The 24,317-nt window shown below is 41.4% G+C and overlaps 1 protein-coding gene and 1 pseudogene across 3 annotated transcripts in view; both read right to left on the reverse strand.

The window, feature by feature from the left end:
* The window catches only part of GXYLT2 (glucoside xylosyltransferase 2), a 94,251-nt gene that overhangs the window by 36,138 nt on the left and 33,796 nt on the right, over positions 1 to 24,317 (reverse strand). For all 3 annotated transcript variants that reach the window (XM_055260452.2, XM_055260453.2, XM_055260455.2), the window contains exon 3: positions 23,360 to 23,491. In XM_055260452.2, coding sequence (XP_055116427.2) covers positions 23,360 to 23,491 — 132 coding nt within the window. The remainder of the gene's footprint in view (positions 1 to 23,359; positions 23,492 to 24,317) is intronic.
* Positions 15,980 to 17,453, reverse strand: LOC129471632 (ferritin heavy chain-like; annotated as a pseudogene).

Consider the following 24,317-nt stretch of genomic DNA (forward strand, 5'->3'; position numbering starts at 1 on the left):
TCTCCTGCCTCAGCCTCCCAAGTAGCAGGGACTACAGGCGCCCGCCACCATGCCAGGCTAATTTTTTTTTTTTTTTTTGTAGTTTTAGTAGAGACAGGGTTTCACCATGTTAGCCAGGATGGATAACCACAGTAATTTTAAATATGCTTCGAGGCTGATTGTAGAAGAGAAGGACAGGCTCAGGTTCTAAGTGATGAGAAGATCTGTGAACAAATGAAGTGCAGAAGACTCAAGTTCATGAAGGAAAACCACTGCACTGCCAATCACAGGAATATCCTGCTTTTGCTTGCATGTCTGGGACGTCACCCTCTAGGCCTCTGTTGACAAGACAGCTAGGCTGCTATGCACATCATTCCACTTCCTTACCTCTCATGCATTTCAAAAATGCCCTACAAACTAAAGGGCTAGAAAGGGAGCTAGGGGAGGAAAAGAATAGAAGCAAAGACAAAGTTGTCATTCAGATTCAAGCAGAAGCGAATTTCAGAGAGGGAACCTTTAGAAAATGAGCCTGCTGATAATCAGGAGAGAGAAGAAATATTAAAAAGGATTAAATCAGGAGGTGGAAACAGAGAAGAGCAAAGAACAGTTTCAGAAGAAAAAGAGAAACACTCTTTTTGTGCCAAGAGATCACCTACATACATAAAAAACAAACAGCTGGGGCCGGGTGCGGTGTACTTCCAGCACTTTTGGAGGCTGAGGCGGGCAGATCACTCGAGGTCAGGAGTTCAAGACCAGCCTGGCCAAGATGGTGAAACCCCATCTCCACTAAAAATACAAAAATTAGCTGGGCATGGTGGCACATGCCTGTAATCCCAGCTACTCGGGAGGCTGAAGCAGGAGAATCGCTTGAACCTGGGAGTTGGAGGTTGCAGTGAACTGAGATTGTGTCACTGCACTCCAGCCTGGGCAACAGAGCCAGAGAGTCTCAAAAAAGAAAGAAAAAAAAAAGAGCCAGGTGTGATGACATGTGCCTGTGGTCCTAGCTACTTGGGAGGCTGAGGCAGGAGGATTGCTTGAACCCAGGAGGTGGAGGCTGCAGTGAACTATGATCACACTACTGCACTCCAGCCTGGGTGACAGAAAGAGACCCTGTCTTTAAACAAACAAACAAAAAGACTTCAATATAATGAAAATATCAACTATTAATCTATACAGAATCAGAAAGTCACAGTCTTGATGTATAAAAAATCAAATTATAACTAAAGAAATGATGCTCCCCGCCATGCATGGTGGCTCACACCTGCAATCCCAGCACTTTGGAAGGCCAAAATGGGAGGACAGCTTGAGCCCAGGAGTTTGAGACCAGTCTGGGCAACATAGCAAGACTCCACCTTTAAAAAAAAAAAATGATGCTCTCAATGGAAAGGTGCAAGCAATACAGACACTACTTTCAGTTCGGAAAGATGCAAACATTTTAGCATAACAGTGTGTCTGTCCTTAATGCCACAGAACTGGACACTTAGATATGGTTAAAATGGTACATTTTATGTGATTTCTATTTATCATAATAAAGAAAAGGAAAAAGAGGCTGGCTGCTATAATCACGCCTGTAATCCCAGCACTTTGGGAGGCCAAGGCAGGAGGATCACTTGAGGCCAGGAGTTCCAGACCAGCCTGGGCAACATGGTGAAATCCCATCTCTACAAAAAAACAAAAAGTTAGCCAGGCGTGGTGGGGCGTGCCTGTGGTCCCACCTACTCGGGAGGCTGAGGAGGGAGGATCACTTGAGCCCAGGAGATCAAGCCTAGAGTGAGCCACGTTCATGCCAGTGCACTCCAGCCTGGGCAACAGGGGGAGACCCTATATCAAAAAAAAAAAAAAAAAAAAAAGAGAAATACAGATATCATTACTGCATTTTTCAGTTAAAATAAAGATTGCTTTATGTGTACTCTATCGTATTTATTCACCCATTTTTATCTTTGTAAATTTTCACTTCCCTAAGCCAAATACATTTTGAGAAGTTATTCCAAGATAACACCTAATTTCTGTAATTATATGAGGTCCCTGTCCTCCTTTTTCCCCCTTTTCCTTTTTGAAGCATCCATCATTTCTGACACACACACAAACACACATATCTTTGGGTAAAATGTGTTGTCAAAGCTGCTTGACTGTGCTGATTTTCACCCACTGCGTCCGGCTGTGTTTTTAAATTTTTTATTGTGAGATCATTTTAAATTTACAGAAGAGGTATAAAAAGTTCAGAGAGTTCCCATATATTCTTCACTCAGCTTTCTCTTGTGTTAACATCTTAGGTAACAAGAGAACAGTAATCAAATCTAAGAAATTAACCCTGGTATAAATACTATTAACTAAACTAAAGAACTTATTCAGATGTCACCAGTTTTTCCACAAATCTCCTCTTTCAGTTCCAAGATTCAAACATTGAATTTATTTGTCACATCTCCTTAGTCTCCTCCAATCTGTAACAATTTCTCAGCCTTTCCTTGTTTTTTCATAACCTGGACAGCTTTGAAAAGCACTGGCCAGTTATTTAGAACAAAGTCCCTCAATTTGGGTGTCTGATGTTTTCTCATGTTTAGATTGAGGTTACGCTTTCTTGGGAAGAACAGAGGTGAAACACGCCTGGGCATATACGATGCTGACCGGGCCAAGTGATATCAGTCTTGATTGCTTGGCAAAGGTGGAGTCTGACAATATTCTCTGCAGTAAACTAAGGATTTCCCCTTTTTCTTTACTAAATGTTTTGGAGGAGATACTTTAAAAATCATACAAATATCAAGTTTCTGGTTAAACTTTCACTCCTTAATTTTGGCATTCACAGGTAGATCTTTCCTGCAGTAATTATTACTATGGTGCTCTAACAAGGATTTTCTATTTCCCTCATTCTTTCCACATGTATTAACTGGAATTTTCTATAAGGAAGAGGTGTGATTTTTCTCCATTTATTTATTTATTCAGTTATGTATTTATTTTTTAAATTCAGTTATTTATTTAGATTAGTATGGACTTACGAAAAATTATTTTAAGTGTTATAATTAAATACTATCATTATTTATTTTGTTGCTCAAGTTGTTCCAGTTCAAGTCATTTGGAGCTCTTTCAGGTTGGCTCCTACCCCTTCCAATATGAGCCTCCTCCTTTTAAAAATTATTTTTATTATTAAAAAATATTTTTTAGCACATCCTTACTTTCTGGCACCATAAGGTTAACTCCAGGGATTTTCCCTGCCTTCAGCCAGGAATGAACAGTTCTCCCAGGAGCCCTGGGTTCCTCTGGAGGATGGAATTCAGAAACCAATATCTAGGTGCTAGGTGTGTTCACTGCTACTCAGGTGTCACTGCTTCTAGCCTCCTAACAGTGGACAGAGCTAGGAAATACATGTATGTATACAAACCCACGTATACATACATATCCATAATTACTTCTTTTTCTTATTTTTATCTTTTCCTTTTTTCACAGGTGTTGAGTATCCATAATTACTTCTTTACTTATCTGTACCTATATATTTATTTAAAAAAAATGAGTCCACATTGACACTGATCTCAGGACTGTGCGTGCATGTGTGCATGCGTGTGTGTGTCTGCCTGTGAGAAATAATTTGTTAAAGGCAAAGAGAATTCTGAGCTTAGATTACTAGGGTGTTGGGCTAAGTTTTGAAGAACTAGGTGTGATTTTAATAAGTGAGGCTGGAGGTAGGGGAGTAGAATGGCCAGGTTATTGTCTCCAGGCAACAGCATGGCAGAGGGTAATGTGCACAGCATCTGGGAAAGAGTGACACACACTAGAGCTGCTGGAATGGGAAATTCATGGCTTGGAATAATGCTGAAAGTTAGTACGTAAACTCAGAATGCAAAGGGCCCTGAACACCAGGCCCAGAGGCATGAACTTGACTCTGCAACAGGGACTCTAGGAAGATTCTGGGCCAGAATCCATCCGATGAGAATAGCATTCAAAAACCAAAAATGCAGGAGTGGTAACAGGAGAAAAGGGACACATGTAGCAGGGAGATGAGTAAACGGGATAATATAATAACTCTTTTCTCTATTATCATTGCCACCTTTATTTTTTGTCTTAATTGTAAATACATGCAGACCCAGAATACATGGTCAGAAAAAGGCCTATACCTTCATGGCTCTGTACTTCTGGTGCATGCGAATGTCTTTGCAAATGTGAACAGATAGCTTGCGTACATTACGTAAAGCTCTGATGCTCTTTGTCTTTGTTCTCTTTCTTACTGGTTTACTATTTTTAAAAATTGGGCCAATGCGGTGGCTCATGCCTGTAATCCCAGCACTTTGGGAGACCGAAGTGGGAGTATTGCTTGAGGCCAAGAGTTCAAGACCAGCCTGGGCAACATACAGATCCAATCTCTACAGAAAATTAAAAAATTAGGTGTGGTAGTTTGGGTGGGTAATTCCAGCTACTCGGGAGGCTGAGACAGGAGGGTCCCTTGAGCCCAGGAGGTGGAGGCTGCAATGAGCCATGATTGCACCGCTGCGCTCTAGCCTGGGTGACAGCGGGAGACCCTGTCTCAGAAAACAAACAAACAAACAAAAAAACACAAGTTGTCTGAATTCCACAATACACAAATTCATGCATGTGTGTTGTAAAAACATACAAACAATTCAGCAATCAACAGAGTAAGTTCAAGTTGCTCTTTACCTGTCCCTGTCCTCACCACACCACCACTCCAAACCCCCATAACCAACCCCCTCTCTCTTCAGAATTAACCAACATTAACAGTGAACCTCATCCCAGACTGTTCCATGGGATCTTCAAATGGCCAGGAAGTCAGATCTCAATTCAATCAATCCATCACTCTTTAAACTCTTTTTTCTGTAATTCTTATTACTGCCTGAAATTAACTAATTTACTTGTTTTTTGTCATTCTTTTCTGACTTGGATATAAGCTCCATGAGATTAGGATATTTGGATATCTTATTCACAGTCATATTTCTAGGGCCAGTCACATAATTGAGGCTCAATAAATATTACTGAGTAAATGGTTGTAAGTTTAAATGTTTATAAACACACACAAACACATACATTTTTGCATTTTCATTTTATTTACTTTTTTTGAGATAAAGTCCTGTTCTGTCACCCAGGCTGGAGTACAATGACACAATCATGGCTCATTGCACCCTCCACCTCCTGGGCTTAGGCAATCCTCCTGCCTCAGCCTCCCAAGTAGCTGGGAATAAAGGTGTGAGCCACAGCGCCTGGCCGTTTCTTTGCATTTAAAAAATACTGGATGAGTGCAGTGGCTCAAGTCTGTAATCCTAGCACTCTGGGAGGCCAAGGCAGGCGGAGTGGATTGCTTGAGCCTAGGAGTTCAAGAATAGCCTGGGCAACATGGCAAAACCTCGTCTCTACAAAAAATACAAAAATTAGCCGGGTGTGGTGGTGCATGCCTGTAGTCTCAGCTACTCAGGAGGCTAAGGTGAGAGAATCATCTGAGCCTGGGGAAGTTGAGACTGCAGTGAGCCGTGATAGCACCACTGCACTCCAGCCTGCGCGACAGACTGAGACCCATGTTAAAAAAAAAAAAAAAGAAAAAAAGAAAAGACTACCTATAGAATCATACCATACACGCCATACTTTCTAACTGTCTACTTTGGGATACTTCCCTTTAATTTTACATGCGCAGACAAAGAACATTCTGTTTGATGCTGCATATTCTCAAGTATCCTCTTTGATATTCTTGAAATAGTTTAAGATAGTGGAGAGAATAATGAATACTTGGAAAATAATGTTGCTATATAATGCTTTCTTCTCTGTTTTGCTGTTGTTGTTGTTGTTGTTGTTGTTGAGAGAGTCTTGCTGTGTTGCCCAGGCTGGAGTGCAGTGGTGTGATCTCGGCTCACTGCAACCTCTGCCTCCTGGGTTCAAATAATTCTCCTGCCTCAGCCTCCCAGGTAGCTGGGTGCCACCACGCCTGGATAGTTTTTGTATTTTTAGTAGTGACAGGGTTTCGCCGTGTTGGCCAGGCTGGTCATGATCTTTTCTGTTTTAAAATATATACATAATTGGGAGTTTGTAATAAAATAAATATGCATTCTTAAGTAGTGTTCCACACTGTTTTAATCTGAGATTTTAAGATTGTTCATTTTGTTAAATTATTACCTTAAAATGGGGTGGCACAGGAGAAAATTAAAGCCTATCAATTTTTATTTTTGTTTCTACTGTGCCCCCTTGTGGAATTACATATAACTTACATATTCATTTTTGTAACGTTCTAACAAAGAGCAGGGTGTACCAATGTCATGGCTGCATTCAGGCATGCGCCAATCAATGAAGTAGCCTTTTCTGATCAGTTTAGTCTTTGCAAACAAGATTCTGATTGCTTCTGAGTTGAGCAAAGCAATGATGGCTTTGTTCAAGATGGCTCTTCTAAAATTCTGGCTCATTAAATTTGTGTTTGGTCTTTGATTTCATCATTTCAGCTGTGTGGCCAACTGTTAGAACTGCATGCAGGATGTTTTCCATAGGCCTTGCGTAACTGAAAGTATCTGGTTTCTCCGGCATGTTCTGAGATAATGGCTCTCTAAGATCTTCCATCTGCTTCCATGCTTGCTTTTGGCTTGCTTCCTCCTCTTATCAGGTGTTGCAATGCCAGCCAGCAAGCACACAGTATCTTTCCTTGTTGGCTGTAGACATTCCGTTAGCCATGGCAACTGTCATTTAAAGCAGAGTCTAGTTTCTTAGTCAGATGGTGCCTCCCCAGAGAATGGGTTGCTGAAAACAGGATCATTGGATCACAAGGAACTGCACCTCTTCACTCGAATTAGACTTATTTTCAAAGAAGCTTTTCCCTTTTCTTGCATTTGAGACTCCAATATAGCCAACATTTACTGAGTAGACACTGGGTTCAGGGCTCGGCACTTTTATAAGTTATATGTTTAAATCCTCTCTGTCACTTTTTGAAGCAGTGGTTCAAGCCCTTTTTATAAGACCATCCATCCATTTGTCCGTCTTTCCATCCATTGTCCATCCCCCTATCCATCTATACATCCATCTTTCCTTCCACCCATTCATCCATCAAAACAGTTTTACAGAGTGCCTTCTGTTAGTACGTACCAGATATTTCTGTAGGTGCAGAAGATCAAAGACCCTTTACATTTTTTTCTTTTTTTAAAATTAAGTTTTTGTAGAGAGGATCTCACTGTGTTGCCCAGGCCAGTCTTGAACTCCTGGCCTCAAGCATCCTCCCACCTCTGCCTCCCAAAATGCTGGGATTGTAGGCATGAGCCACCGTGCCTGGCCAAGATTAAAGATCCTTGCCCTGAGAGGGTTTACATGCTCCTGAGAAAAGCCAAAAAATAAATGAGTAAAGTGTGTAGTATTCCAACTTTGAAGATGGTAGGATATGGAAAACTAACGCAGGGATGGGGAGCAATTATAAATACAAGCACCACACTAAACTGGTGAGTCTGAGCAAAGACATATGTTCTATTTCTTTTTTCTTTACCCATTTAACAGTTAAAGAATGGAAGGTTCAGGGGAATTTTCCTAAAGAGGTATTTTGGGAACACTTTAGGAATGTCTTCTACAAGTAGAGGAGAAAACACTGTCACTAATATTCTAAGAAGTAGGGCAGAATGACTATTCTTTAGGAGAATCTCGGGCTTCAATCCAGACTCCAAGATTTACCCCAGGAAAAGGATTTAGTTTTCCTCAATTTCAGTTTCCTCATTTGTAAAGAGGATGCAAATGAGCATATTCCTCAAAGAGTTGGGGAAGAGTTAATGAAATCATAAACCTAAAGATCGCAGCCTGGGTTAAGTGCAGTAGGCATTGGGTGGTCATTGGCCACCTACCATACATTCCTCTTTTTTCAGTGTTATGTCCTGAAGACATACTTTAAAGCAGCATTTCTTAAACTATTTTCAACTGTACCTCATAGTAAAAAATGCATTTTCATCACAATTCTAGTTTATGCATACATAAATATGACAGAAATGTCAAAAAGAATACTTGTTTTTACTAAATGCAATGCATGTTTATTCTATTATATTTCACTTTTTTAAAAAAAAGCTGATAATAATCCACTAAACTGGTTTCAAGAGTCACTGGTGATTATTCCTCACAATTAGGGGAAACTCAGAATAGTCAAATAGTTAACCAAAACTTAGTAAATAATATACATAGATAGGTAGGCAGGCATATGGACAAAGAAGTAAAAATGGTCCTTCCTCTACGTCCTCCACCATATTCTCTACTATTTTCTTCCCAGAGGAAACCACCAATTCCAATTATTTAAATTGATTCTGTAGGTATATACCTCTGTGTGTCTAAATAATATACCTTATCTATTAACTTCCTACCCTAGAATAGGTTTTAGCTCTCTTTCACACAAATTCCCAACCCCACAAATATACCTTCTCATCCACCAATACAATTATATCAAAATATCATTTAGATCAATATACAGTATTATGATGGCCATGAAAACATTATTTCCAGTGAAGCCACAAAATGAGTAGCAATACTTTCCCTCTCTGTACAAGTGTTTTTCCTGGAATTAATGACTCTTTTTGCTGTTATTAATTCGTTTCGTTTTTTTGTTGTTTTTTTTTTTTTGTTTTTTGTTTTTGAGATGGAGTCTCACTCTGTCACCCAGACTGGAGTGCAATGGTGCGATCTCAGCTCACTATATCTTCTGCCTCCTGGGTTCAGGTGATTCTGTTGCCTCAGCCTCCCGAGTAGCTGGGACTACAGGCATAGTCCACCACACTTGGCTAATTTTTGTACTTTTAGTAGAGACAGAGTTTCATCATGCTGGCCAGGCTGGTCTCAAGTGATTCATCTGCCTCAGCCTCCCAAAGTGCTGGGATTATAGGCATGAGCCACCGTGCTGGCCAGTTTTTTGTGTTTATTAAAGTTTCTCCCACGACTTCCGGATTTTCCCTTCTTTTTCTCTTTTTTTTTTTTTTTTTTTGAGATGGAGTCTTGCTCTGTCACCCAGGCTGGAGTGCAGTGGCGTGATCTTGGCTCACTGCAACCTCCGCCTCCGGGGTTCAAGCAATTCTCCTGCCTCAGCCTCCGGAATAGCTGGGACTACAGGTGCGTGCCACCACACCTGGTTAATTTTTTGTATTTTTAGTAGAGATGGAATTTCACTGTGTTAGCCAGGATGGTCTTGATCTCCTGACCTCGTGATCCACCCATTTTGGCCTCCCAAAGTGCTAGGATTACAGGCGTGAGCCACCGCGTCCGGCCGGCTTCCTGATTTTCTCCAACGAGTATGCTGTGCAGCTATCAACTCCTTTCCCCTGATACTCCTTTCACACCCCCTTTGAGTAGTATTCCCTGCTTCTAGGATCTCATATCTTCATCTTTCTTAATGTACTCCATTTCAGTGGAGTACATTAGACTCACAGGAGGAATTACAGAAGACTCACAGAAGGTAAATATTTTGAAGCGGTGCACATCTGAAAATGTCTTGCGACCTAAACACTCAATTTGTAGTTTGGTTGGGTATAGAATTCTAGATTGAAAATAATGTTCCCTATGAATTTTAAAGGTATTGCTCCAATATTTTGGCACTTTGCCCACTACTGTTGAAGAGTTTGAAGCCCTTCTGATTTCTGGTTTGGGGAATGTGACTTTTTCTTCCCTTTCTGATAGCTAATATTATCTTCTATTTCACCTGTTGTTCTGAAAGTTCAGTCAATACGCCTGATATGGTATGGTTTTTTCCATCATATGTGATGCCTTGTGATGGATTCTCTCAATCTGGGAATCTATGTCTGCTTGTTCTGGGAAATTTTCTTGAATTAATTTCACTGTTGATTCCCTATCCTGTGCGTTCTCTGATTTTTCTTTCTAGAGCTTCTATTGTTCAGATGTTGGACCAGTCCTCCAGGTTTCTGATCATTTTATTGCTATTCTCCTTTTATTTAGTTTTTGTTTTTTTGCTGTACTTTCAGAAAGAGTTCCTCAATTTTCCCAATTCTTCTATTGAGTTCTATTTCTTTCTGCTGTACTTTTAATGTATAAGAGGTTTTTTTAATCCTCTAAATATTTCATTTTTGACATAGAATCCCATGCTTCTTTAATACATATTGTGTCTTATTTTATTCCTCTAGGATCCTAATAATAATTTCTTTAGAATTTTTATTCATCTTCCATATATGATTTTCTGTAGGTTGATAAGCTCCCTTTGTTTGTTTTGAACCCTGTCTTTCCTATTAGAGGGTTTCTTCAAATGTCTAGCAATCACTGGATCTCTATTCATATTCCAGCTGTTTGGAAGTAGGTGGAGTAAGCCTGTCAGCTATGCACATCATTGGAGGAAGATCTGGTGGGCCATTCTAATGGGGAATCTTCCCATGTTAATGTTCTTAAATCTCCATAGACATGATTCCAAATCTCTGTAATTTTCTTTGCAAGGTTCTGGGCTCTACATGGTAGAAATAGGCCTGGGGTCTTAACATTCATGTTTAAGTTTTTTACTGAATCTCATGTTTTCAACATAATATCCTTAACCGTGCCTGGATTCTCCTAGTCCAGAGACCCCCTGTTTTACTTTCTTTAGAAACTAAACTTCCAATATTTTACCCAAGGGAGAATCAAATTCCAAGTTAAACAGTATGAAACAGGCAATCTGAGGCGTAACTACTTTTCAAACATAAATGTAACTACATCTCCTGATTTTAGGTTCATCTTCATTGCCATCTCCAGACAGTTGATGCCACTAATTCATTGGCTTTGGGGGTCTTTTTGCCATATATATCATTTGCTTCTGCGTTTTCCCCACTGCTGGTTAAAGATTTAGCTGTCTCAAGTTAAGGTTGGTAAATACTATTCTGGTTGTCCTAGAATATATTTATGCTATTTTAAAAAATTGATCATCAGCTAGGCATGGTGGCTCATGCCTATAATTCCAGCACTTTGGGAGACTGAGGCGGGCAGACTGCTTGAGCCCAGGAGTTTAAGACCAGCCAGGGCAATACAGCAAGATCCTATCTCTACAAAAAAATATAAAAATTAGCCTGGCATGGTGGCGCACACCTGTAGTCCCAGCTACTAAAGAGGCTGAGATGGAAGGATCACTTGAACCCAGGAGGAGGTTGAGGCTTCATTAAGCTGTGATCACACCACTACACTCTAGCCTGGGTGACAGAGCAAGACCCTGTCTCAAAAAAAAAAAAAAAAAAAAACCGAATAAAATTAAATTAAAATTAACTATCAATTTTTGTATAGTTTTAGAAAAGAATGAATACAAATACAAATAATTTCCTTGCCATCTTTAGTCAAACACAAGCCCAGCTGGCTAAGCTTCTCTTTCATTCTGAGAACTCCCAACATCCTTTCCTTTCTTTATTATTATTCTTCTTAATTTTTGAGACAGGATCTCACTCTGTTGCCCGAGTTGGAGTGCAGTGGGGCCATCACAGCTCAACTGCAGCCTTGATCTCCTGGGGCTCAGGTGATACTCCAAGCTCAGTCCCCCGAGCTGCTGGGACTACAGATCTCTGCCACCACACCCGGTTAATTCTTTGTAGAGACAGGGTGTCACTTTGTTGCTCAGGCTGGTCTTGAACTCCTGGGCTCAAGTCATCTTCCCATCTTGGCCTTCTAAAGTGTTGGGATTACAGGTATGACCCACTGTGCCCAGCCCCAACATCCTTTCAATCAAATTCTCTTCTGATTAACTCAGCCTGAATCAATTATGATTACGTCCATTTATTTTTCTTTTTTCTTAATATTTGTACTTACTATAGCCAACATCATATATGATCACTTTCAACCAAAGAACTATGTTACAGTAAGTAATCAACATATATTATTATGATTCTTATACTAGGCTTCTTAAGAAATATAATGACTTTTCAGTTGTAGAACTATTGCATCTATTAGCATTTACTAGCAACTATTGCAACTATTAGCATCTAATACTATGATGCTAATTATGCTGCAGTCAAAAAGACAATTCCCTACAATGTGACTGATGTTATAATAGGAGTGTCCCCTGCTGGGACATGTTTACGATTGTTCTTGGTTAGTTATGGCTTGGTCAACTGGGCCAAAAAAAGTGATTTTGCTATTAATCAAGATAAAGTCCTTTTTGGAAAGAGAATTAACTATCTCAGTAGTTTCATGCTACGTATCAGTCCTAAAAAAATAGGTATAATAATAAAAATAGCGGCCGGGTGCGGTGGCTCACGCTTGTAATCCCAGCACTTTGGGAGGCCGAGGCGGGCGGATCAGGAGGTCAGGAGATCGAGACCACCGCGTGAAACCCCGTCTCTACTAAAAAATACAAAAAAATTAGCCGGGCGTGGTGGCGGGCGCCTGTAGTCCCAGCTACTCGGAGAGGCTGAGGCAGGAGAATGGCGTGAACCCGGGAGGCAGAGCTTGCAGTGAGCCGAGATTGCGCCACTGCACTCCAACCTGGGTGACAGAGCGAGACTCCGTCTCAAAAAAAAAAAAAAAAAAAAAAAAAAAAAAAAAAATAATAATAAAAATAGCATCTAACACTTCCTATGTGCCAGGCATTGTTTCCAAGGGTGTTAAATGTATTAATTAATTTGAATTTTCACAACACTATGAGATAGGCAATATTATTACTCTCTTTTTACAGATGAGTAAATGGAGGCAAGGAAAGTTGAAATTATTTCTTCTGGTTACAAAGTGGTAAGTGGTAGAAACAAGATTTAAACGTATTTGGGCTGCTTCCAGAGCCTGGGGTCTTAACAACTATACCGTATTGTCTCTATATAATAATATCTCAAATTAATTTGTCTCCATTAAATGCTTCCTAATACTGTGGCTATTACATTTTCTAAAGGCCACATTTTGTATATTATCTCATATTCCTTACCTTAACAAAGTAACTGGACCTCTCTGAAAGCCTGAGAAGAAATGTTATATAACTATTCATTGTTAAGTCAAACAGATGTTTATTGTTTGCCCTCCCCTTCATATCTTCCTCCATCTCCTGACAAGAGCCACTCTCCTGTGGTAAAACCCAATCCATGTGGCTTAAATGTTGTTGGCCCCTGTGGCCCATGGAGGAGAATGTGATTCAAGTCAAGCCAATCTGAGTATCCTGTCTTCCTGGACATAACGATTGGTTCAGAAATAAGCACGACTTTGGATTAGACAATAGTTTCTTAGATATGACACCAAAAGCACAAGAAAAATGGAAATAGATAACTTTGAATTAAACAAAATTAAATACTTTTGTGTTGCCAATGACACTATTAAAGTGGGCCATGTACGGTGGTGGCTCATGCCTGTAATCCCAGCACTTTGGGAGGCTGAGGCAGGTGGATCAACTGAGGTTAGGAGTTTGAGACCAGCCTGGCCAACATGGTGAAACCGCATCTCTACTAAAAATACACACAAAAAATTAGCTGGGCGTGGTGGTGGGCAGCCGTAATCACAGCTAGTGGGGAGGCTGAGGCAGGAGAATTGCTTGAACTCAGAAGGCAGAGGTTGCTGTGAGCCAAGATCATGCCATTGCACTCCAGAAAACTCCATCTCAAAAAAAAAAAAAAGTCAAAAGACAATCCACAGAATTCAAATTTGTCCATTTCATCTAAATTACCTAATTTATTGACATACAATTATTCATAGTATTGCATTATAATCCTTTTATTTTGGTAATGTTGGTAGTTATGTTCCCTCTTTCCTTCCTGATTTTAGTAGTTTGAGTCTTCCCTTGTTTTCTAGCTCAGTCTACCTAAAGGTTTGTCAATTTTGTTGATCTTTTCAAAGTACCAATTTTTAGTTTTGGTGTCACTCCTCTACTGTTTTTTCTCTTCTCTGTATCATTAATTTTCAGTCGAATCTTTATTATTTCCATCCTTCTGCTTGCTTGGATTTGGTTTGCTCTTCTGAGGTGCTGTAAAGTGGAAGGTTAGGCTACTGACTTGAGGCCTTTCCTCATTTGTACTGCTGAAGTTTATAAATTTCCCTCTAAACCCTGTGTTAGGTGTCTGCCGTAAGTACTGGTGTGTTGTATCTTCATTTTCACTGTAGCTTCCCTTGTAGTTTCTTCTTAAAGCCATTGGCTATTTAGAAGTATGTTACTTAGGCCGGGCACGGTGGCTCATGCCTGCAATCCTAGCATTTTGGGAGGCCGAGCGGGGCGGATCACGCGGTCAGGAGATCGAGACCATCCTGGCTAACATGGTGAAACCCCGTCTCTACTAAAAATACAAAAAATTAGCCACACGTGGTGATGGGCACCTGTAGTCCCAGCTACTAGGGAAGCTGAGGCAGGAGAATAGGGGGTGAACCTGGTAGGCGGAGCTTGCAGTGAGCCGAGATCGAGCCACTGCACTCCAGCCCGGGGACAGTGCAAGACTCCTTCTCAAAAATAAAAAAAAATAAAAAAAATAAAAATAAAGAAGTATGTTACTTAATTTCTACATTTTTGTTAACTTCCCAAATTTCTTTCTGTTATTGACTTCTAATTCCATTCCACTGTGGTCAGAGAACATACTCTGTATAACTTCAATCCTTTTAAGTTTTTTACAGCTTCCTTTATGGTACAACATATGGTCCATTCTGGAGAAAGTTTCATGTGCACCCACAAGGATATATTCGACTGGTATTGGGTGGAGTGTCCTAAAGAAGTCTGTTGGTTCAGCTGGTTTATAGTGTTGTTCTTCTATTTCCATGTTGACATTTGGCCTAGTTTTTCAATCCATTATTGAAAGTAAGGCAGCTGGGTGCAGTGGCTCATGCCTGTAATCCTAGCACTTTGGGAGGCTGAGGCAGGTGGATCACTTGAGCCCAGGGGTTCGAGACCAGCCTGGGCAACAGGGTGAAACCCCATCTCTACAAAAAGTATGAAAATTAGTTGGGCTTGTTGGTGCACACCTGTAGTTCCAGCTACTTGACAGGCTGATGTGGGAGGATCACCTGAGCCTGGGAGGTCAAGGCTGCAGTGAGCCATGATCACATCACTGTACTCTAGCCTGGGTGACAGAGTGAAACCCTGTGTCAAAAAAAAAGAAGAAAAAAAAAGAAAAAGAAAAGAGGGGCACTTATATCTCCTACTACTGTTGATGAATTGCTTATTTATATCTTTTTTTTTCTGAGACAGCGTTTCACTCCTGTTACACAGGCTGGAGTGCAGTGGCATGATCTTGGCTCACTGCAATCTCCGCCTCCCAGGCTCAAGCAATTCTCTTGCCTCAGTCTCCTGAGTAGCTGGGACTATACGCACATGCCACCATGCCCAGTTAATTTTTGTATTTTTAGCAGAGATGAGGTTTCACCATGTTGGCCAGGGTGGTCTTGAACTCCTGAGCTCAAGTGATCTGCCCGCCTCAGCTAGAATTACAGGCATGAACCACCTCCTATAGAGAGCACACAGTTCGGCTGTATTCTTTATCTACTATAACTGCAACTCTGTTTTTTGTTTTGTTTTGTTTTTTTGAGATGGAGTTTCGCCCTTTTTGCCCAAGCTAGAGTGCAATGACGCCATCTCAACTCACTGCACCCTCTGCTTCCCGGGTTCAAGTGATTCTCCCGGCTCAGCCTCTCGAGTAGCTGGGATTACAGGTGCATGCCACCACGCCCAGCTTATTTTGTATTTTTAGTAGAGATGGCATTTCACCATGTTGGCCAGGCTGGTCTTGAACTTCTGACCTCAGGTGATCCGCCTGCCTCGGCCTCCCAAAGTGCTGGGATTACAGGCATGAGCCACTGCACCTGGCCTGCAACTCTGCATTTTTATTTGATCGTTGAATCCATTCACATTCAATGCTATTATTTATACAGCAGAATTTATGTCTGCCATTTTGCTTTTTGTTTTCTGTATGTCTCATATTTTTGTTGTTCCTCTATTCTTTCTTTTCTACTTTATTTTGCATTAAGTGAATATTTTCTTTTTTCTTTTTTTTTGGGGGGGGGTGTACCAAATTTCTTCAAGTGAAGGAATGGTACAAATCAAAGAACTTAAGTGGATGTTTTGGTACAACTTACAGAAAAAGTAAAGGAAACCCCAACATGCATGCACTGCCTTGATGACCAGGGAAGCCACCCCATGGCTATGGGGAAATCAGCCTGAGGTTTAGCTTTCATTATCACTGTCTCCCAGGGTGTGCTTGTCAAAGAGATATTCTGTCGAGCCAGATTTGGGTTCTCCCATCTTGCACAAGTTGGTAACGTGGCCACCCAATTCTTTGATGGCTTTCACCTGCTCATTCAGGTAATGTGTCTCAATGAAGTCACACAAATGGGGGTCATTTTTGTCAGTGGCCAGTTTGTGCAGTTCCAGTAGTGACTGACTCACATTTTTTTTTCCCAAATGTAATGCACACTCCATCGCATTCAGCCCGCTCTCCCAGTCGTCACAGTCTGGTTTCTTGATATCCTGAAGGAAGATTCGGCCACCTCGTTGGTTCTGCAGCTTCCTCAGTTTCTTGGCATGTTCCCTCTCCTCATGAGATTGGTAAAGAAAGTATTTGGCAAAGTTCTTCAAAGCCACATCATCGCGGTCAAAGTAGTAAGACATGGACAGGTAAACATCGGAGGCATAGAGCTCCAGGTTGATCTGGCAGTTGATGGCGGCCTCTGAGTCCTGGTGGTAGTTCTGGCACACCTGCGAGGTGGACACGGTCGTCATGGCGGCGGCTAAGGAGAGGCGGTGGTGGCTGAGTGGCACTGGAGCCACTGGGCCTTGGGGCGGTACCAAGGGCGCGGTGAAGAGGTGACGGACGACTGGCTATGGGCGGCCAGCCGGGATGGGGGACGAACGCCGGGTTCTGTCCAAGCACTGTTGAAGCAGGAAACCCCGACGACTCTCCACGAAGAATGTCTGGCAAAGTGAGTATTTTCTCATAGAGCATTTTAATTTATTTTTTTCATGGTTTTTTTTTTTTTTTTTGGAGTTATTTCCTCAGTGGAGCACAAATTGCCCCCACAGTCTGATCCAATTAAATTAAGGACCATTTGAATTTTTGAGGCCAGTCTGTGATGTCTGTTATGACACCAGGAGGGCACTTTTTACCTGCATTGTCCTCTGGCTTTCCCTTGTAAACTAACTGGCCTATGGTTTAGCTTGCTGTTCTCATGAAGCTGCAAGCCTCCTCTTAATTAAGAAACATCCTGGCTTCTAGGCTACACCTCCATGGAATTTAGGCTCTGCAACACACAGCTAGCTAGCAGCAATGAGAAATGCCGATGGCCTGCGCCTCCCAAGGACATACCATGTTCCTCAACTGGGAGCTGGAGAGACAGGAATCCCTGTTCTTGAATGAACTACCCGAAGATGAATTTTTATCACACTGAACTGGAAGGGGGAATGAGGGAGGCTGTGGTTCAAATGTCACAGATTCTCACTCTTCTTACCAAGTTTTAGCAGATTTTCTTGAATAAATGTTCCTTCATTTGCCTAGGTCCTTAGGACAATTTCCCAAGTATTTAGATAGTTATTTTAAAAATTATTTTCACAAGTTATGCTTGTTTCACTGGGGAGCAATTCCACAGGGCTCCTAATGTCACCATTTTGGAAGTTGCTACCTTGCCATACTCTTTTTCTGCCGTAGTTGCTAAGCTGCTAGAATTTGGATTTCAGGTTGCTTCGAGCAATCATTATGCTTATGGAGTAGCCATGCAAGGGACTGAAAGAGAGAGACAGAGTCCTGATGACATTATGTTAGCCTCTGGATCTAGCTGTGCTTGGAATCAGCCCTACAGTGTGGACTTTGCAGTTAGATAAGCCAATAAATTAATTTCTTTCTTTGCTAGTTGGAGTTGAGTTTCTCTCACATATAACCAAGAGTTGTAGCTAATATCCTGAATGTCAAACTTTTAATAGTGTATCAGTAAATGATAAGTACTGTGGAAAGCTTGTTCAACAAAATTAATATCTAGGGTCATTTCATATAGTCATTTAGGTAGCTAATCTCATCCAAATAATTTATGGCCTCTTGGTGCTTGATAAAATGTATATACATCATTTATGGTGAGTCTAATTGATTTTCCCCTTAATAAGGATTTTTAATATATTCCTATATGTGTGTCAATATTTGTTAATATCCAAAGGGTTTGTTGCAAGGAAGTCTCAATGTTAATTGCAAATACTGAGGTGTAACATTAATAATAATATAGAGGTCTGACCTTAATTATAAAAAGTTCTAAAAAGTATGATAAGCTTCCCTTTTCCATTAGCCTACAGCTAACTCATGAAGACATCATTTGGTAAGCATGCAGATTTCAAAACATTAGAACCAGTTACAGGTCTCTTTAACAAGCCGTAAGTGGAAAAGAGAAGATTATACGTTGTTGCTTTCACTACAATGTCTAAAAGCTAGGTAATCTAAGATTTATCTTTATTTGGCATGGTAGTCCTTTGAAATATTAAGGAGTGGGACAAGTTTCTTGGAAATATGGAGTCAGAAAACTTTCAGAATACATTTACAGGTTAAAGCTATAACTAATTTGGCCAGGTGCGGTGGCTCGCATGTGTAATCCCAGCACTTTAGGAGGCCTAGGAAGGAGGACCCCTTGAGCCCAGGAGTTTGAGACCAGCCTGGGCAACATGGTGAGACTCTTGTCTCTACAAAAATTTTAAAAATTAGCTGGGCAGGGTGGTGTGTACCTGTGGTCCCAGCTACTCAGGAGGCTTAGGTGGGAGGATCACTTGAGCCTGGGAGGTTGACACTGTAGAGATCCATGATGGCACCACTGCACTCTAGCCTGGGCAACAGAGTGAGACCCTCTGTAACTCCTTCCTTAAATATGGCTATCTATGGTGAATGTTGGGAGCAAAAAAGACATCAGATCTTATTATAACCTTGGAGCTTATTAAAACTTGGTAAAAACAAAACCAAAAACATTTCTCCCTGGATAGAACTTTACCCTACCTCAAATTACCATATTGGGTACCACTTACTAATAATGCCTCTAAAGATTCCGCAATCCAGTGATGTCTGTCATGTTTTACGGATCTCTAGGATTCCCAGAGGATCACAGTTATTGAGGAGAGAAGTCTTCATAATTAAACAGGCACACCGTGTAGCAAAATGTACAGATCTATTATAAAATCTCACTATTTCCAATTAGTTGGGGGAAAGGTGATGTGAATTCATACAACTCAATTACTCTTACAGATGTAAAGGATTTCTGGCCTTTACTAAGAAAATAAGAGAAAAGTATTCCAGAATCAATTTTAATGAACACATTTGATTTATTTGTAATTGGCATATTGTTTTAAATATTTTAAGCTTCCGAATTATCTGAAAGAAATATGCATTTTAGAACGCTTAATCAAGCCATCTGCAGTTTAGTTTGCATTCATAATGGTCCCATGTCATAGGACCATTATTCACAGAAGTAGAGGAGTAAATGCCCACTGATTTGTAGGAGTTCATAATTTTGAATTGGTGGGATCTGAATCACACTAATAGTACTTGAGAATCTAATTGGCTTCAGTTGCAAAGACTTATGCTCTGATATTATTCAGATAGTAAAATCTTAGTTGAGAAAGGGTCTCCTCCGCAGTTCTGGGTAGATGACAGCCTCTTGGAAAACGGGTGGGACCATGGTCCTCAGTCAACTGACTACCTGATAGAATGTCTGCACTTTAGGATCTCCATTTTCTCTGTGCTCCTGAGGCAGCACACCTGATATGGTTTTATAGAGACGAATTCCAAGGAAAACACAACCTAGACTTTATTTCAAATTACCCTCAAGATCAGTACATCTCACTGATGCCCAAAAATGCCATGTTCATAATCTGCTGTTGTGATATACAACTAGGAAAAGGTAAATGTCCTGTCAACCACAATCTCTCTTTACTATTTTTAAAGAGGGCTCGTTTCCATCATCAGAAGCAGATAAGGAATGCCAGCACCCATTTGTCATTCAAAACCAAGCACTTACTTAGCTGGGAAAGAATTAAGGCCATTAGGTGATGAATTTGTTTTTTTAAAAATAATGGTAATAAAGTCACAATTCAAGGTCAACAAAAATTCAAACGTAGTTCCACTGGATAGCTAATATTTTGGATAGAATGGGAAGACCATTTCCCAACACGACTTTTGGTTTTCTAACACTTACTTTTTGCAAAAATGGAGACAAGAAACAGAAACCTAACATTTTCTCTCACCTCAAAGAGTACTCAGTTTTTATATCGCCAACCTAGAGATTTTCATGTCAATTGGAGGGAGTCTTTTCTTACCCCAGTTTTTATGCGATTAATCCTATCCCACTATGTGTATAAAGGTCTGTGACATGTGAAGAATAGAAGACGCAGCCAGGCACAGTGGCTCATGCCTGTAATCCCAGCATTTTGGGAGGCCGAGGCAGGCGGATCACCTGAGGTCAGGAGTTCAAGATCAGCCTGACCAACATGGTGAAACCCTGTCTCTACTAAAAATACAAAAATTAGTGGGGCATGGTGGTATGCGCCGAAATCCCAGCTATCTGGGGGGTTGAGGCAGGAGAATTGCTTGAACCCAGGAGGCGGAGTTTGCAGTGAGCCGAGATTGTGCCACTGCACTCCAGCCTGGGTGACAGAGTGAGACTCTGTCTCAAAAAAAAAAAAAAAGAAAAAGAAAAAGAAAAAGAAAAATAGATGACGTATTGAGCAAGTGAGCTTGGGCAGCTGATCACTGCCAACAATTCATCCAGGGTTTATTCTGCTCACAGGTCTCTGCATAGGAAATGCTAAAAGGGCTACTCCCCAGTTAGTGTTTCCAGACTGACGTGAAGATTCCTTCTGCTTGAGTATCCTCAGGCACCTCAAAATCAAAATATGACCCAAATTAAACTCATTTGACCCCTTTACCAAAACTGCTTTTCCCTGTCTTTTCTAACCCTAAATGATCCTGCCATTTATTTCTTAGGTTGAGCCATAAGAAATTGCCTTTTTTGTAGGTCATTAATGGTTGAATATTGGCAATTTCAAATGGATCAACCTTAACAGTTGTTCAGGTTAAAAAAAAAAACCTGGTAACATCCTTTTCATGTCACTCCCCCTTCAACTCTTACAACGAGCCAATCATGAAGGTTGGTAAATTCTGTTTCAGGCAGGTCTATTATCCATCTCTAAGGCAACCATCAAAGCCCAAGCCAAGTTAGTGAACTGGCTTCACCAACCCTGTCTGCGCTGCCGTAAACCAGAGTGTCTTCTTTAAAATGCCAAGTTAGAACATGCCACTTGCTGCAAAAAAATCATCCAATGGCTTCCCACTGCCCTTAAGAAAAAGACTGGGCTGAGTGCTGTGGCTCACGTCTGTAATTCCAGCACTGTGGGAGGTCAAAGCGAGAGGACCGCTTGAGCCCAGGAGGATGTGAGGGGTATGAGACCAGGCTGGCAACATAGCAAGACATCATCTCTACAAAAAATTAAAAAAGTAGCTAGGCATGGTGGCTCACACCTGTAGTCCCAGCTACTTGTGAGGCTCAGGTGGGAGGATCACATGAGCCCAGGAGTTGGAGGCTGCAGTGAGCCATGACTGCACCACTGCACTCCCGCAGGGGCAACAGAGAGTGACCTTATCTCTTAAAAAAAAAAAAAAAAAAAAAAAGACAAAGACCAGACACTTCTAGATGGCTTGCTGAGCCTGCAAGCTGCAGTCTCTGCTGATTGCTTCACTCTCATCTCACTTTCTATTTTTTGGTTACTATGACCTTCTTTTATTTTCTTACACACAGCCCTTCCCACCCTAGGGCCTTTGTATATACTGTTCCATCTGCCTGGAACCGTCTTTTCTCTCATGACCCCCAAGGCCCTTGTCACCTAGTAACCCTTACTTCTCCTTTATTCGTGTCTGCATAAATGCCACTGCTGGGCAGGCATGGTGGCTCATGCCTGTAATCCTACTACATTGGGAGGCCAAGGCGAGAGGATCACTTAAGCACAGGAGTTCAAGATCAGCCTGAGCAATATAGCGAGACCCCATCTCCACAAAAAATATGCCACTGCCTCAGGAGAACCTTCTATGATCTCTCTCAGACTAGGATGGAACCCCATGTTAGATGGAACCCCATGTTAGATAGGATGGAACCCCATGTTAGATATATCCATGAGACTATCTCCTCTTAGTACTGGTCATACTTCTAATTATTTGTTCAAGGCCCTGCTAGACTCAAGCTTCAAGGAAATAGGACCATGGCTGTCTTATTACCATGTCACCATCACTGAGCCAGGGCCCAGCACCCTAGGGGGCACTCAACAGATGTCTACTGAAGGCATGAATCCCTCACAAAAATTAAGGCAGCAACTGACAATTCAAAGTTGCCATCCCTGCGCAATATTATTCTCACTTTTGATATACCTTTTTTCTATGGAATATTTTATTTTTATTATTATTTGATTTTTAAAATTTTATTTCTTTATTTACTTTTTTGAGACACAGTCTCACTCTGTCACGTAGGCTGGAGTGTGATGGTGCGATCATGGCTCACTGCAGCCTCAACCTCTTGAGCTCAGATGATCCTCCCACCTCAGCCCCCAAGTAGCTGGGACTACAGGCATGCGCCACCATGCCCAGGTAATTTTTTTTTTTGAGATGGAATTTCGCTCTTGTTGCCCACGCTGGAGTGCAGTGGTGTGATCTTGGCTCACTGCAACCTCTGCCTCCTGGGTTCAAGCGATTCTCTTGCTTCAGCCTCCTGAGTAGCTGGGATTACAGGCATATACCACCAAGCCTGGCTAATTTTTGTATTTTTAGTAGAGACAGGTTTTCACCATGTTGGCCAGGCTGGTCTTGAACTCCTGACCTCAGGTGATTCACTCGCCTCAGCCTCCCAAAGTACTGGGATTATAGGCGTAAGCCACCAGACCCCGCCTAATTTTTGTATTTTTTGTAGAGATGGGATTTTGCCACGTCGCCCAGGCTGGTCTCAAACTCCTGTGCTCAAGTGATCCGCCTGCCTTGGCCTCCCAAAGTACTGGGATTATAGGTGTGAGCCACTGTGTCGGCCTCAAGATTTTAAAAAAGCAACCAAAAACATGCAATTTAAAAATTCATTAAACTGAAAGGCTAAACCAAAATTCTGGACCCTTTTGGAAAGATAGCCTAGCATGGCCATAACTAGTAGCTGTTATTGTTATAAGAGAAATAACAATAATCAAAGCTAGTATTTATTGAGGGCCAGCTATGTGCCAAGCCTATGGATAAAACTGAAGTTAGTAAAGTTGGGGGATTTCACGAGGTTCACAGGGGCCAGTAAATGATGGAACCATAGTCACAAAGACCAATGATCCAAGACAGGATTTGAATGCTCACAGCCCCTCAGCCTTTCGGTACGACAACCTCCAGAGCACAGGGATCCTCTCTACAGGCCGCAGACTTAGAGCAACAGCTCTAGAATCCAAGAGACACAGGTTTTCAACTTTTAAGTTAAATGTTTCTACACACATCTCAGCTAATTTTACCTTATTTCCCAGAGCAAGTTAAAACTTATTAAAAACAGGTGTTCCTACCGGAAGAAAGAGTCTCTGGGCAGCACAGGGTTTGAACAATTTCTTCCACTCCTGAGGGTTTCCAACAGAAAATGTGATGGGGTAGATTCTGTGCTCAAACTTCTTTGTATATGAGTCAGGCCACTGGCGTAACTGAAAAACATGGAAAGCGAGGGAAGGGTGATTACGCCCTAGGAAATATGGAAAATGCCTGCGAAGCTTCTGGATGGTCAAATGGAAATTATTCAGGCAACTTACACAGAAAGTCTAACTTCATCACCACTATGAACGTTCATTAAATGAAAAGAGTATTTGCTCTTACTAAAATTCCTAAGATTTTTAAAAATAACATTCACAGTTGGCAACAGTGTTGAGAAACTGCAGAGGGGAGTATAGATTTGAACAAACTTCCACAAGGGCAACTTGGAAACTGGTAACAACACCCCAAAAGACAGAGGTACAAGGACATTCACCACAACCTAGTTTGTTTGTTTGTTTGTTTGTTTGAGACGGAGTCTCGCTCTGTTGCCCAGGCTGGAGTGCAGTGGCGCGATCTCGGCTCACTGCAAGCTACGCCTCCTGGGTTCACGCCATTCTCCTGCCTCAGCCTCTCCGAGTAGCTGGGACTACAGGCGCCCGCCACCACGCCCGACTAATTTTTTTGTATTTTTTTAGTAGAGATGGGGTTTCACTGTGGTCTCGATCTCCTGACCTCGTGATCCGCCTGCCTCGGCCTCCCAAAGTGCTGGGATTACAAGCATGAGCCACCGCGCCCGGCCTACACCACAACCTACTTTGTAATAACAAAACTTGAGAACTTAGCAGCTTGGAAGGTGGAAAAAAACCCAACAAACTTGAGAACAATCAAAATGTCCAATAATAAGGAATTGGGACAATTAAGTATGATAGAACTATATAATAAAATAATGTACAGTTAGAGAGACCAGGGATAGTGGCTCATGCCTGTAATCCCAGCACT

Source organism: Symphalangus syndactylus, chromosome 21 (assembly GCF_028878055.3).
Source record: "Symphalangus syndactylus isolate Jambi chromosome 21, NHGRI_mSymSyn1-v2.1_pri, whole genome shotgun sequence".
Taxonomy (NCBI): domain Eukaryota; kingdom Metazoa; phylum Chordata; class Mammalia; order Primates; family Hylobatidae; genus Symphalangus; species Symphalangus syndactylus.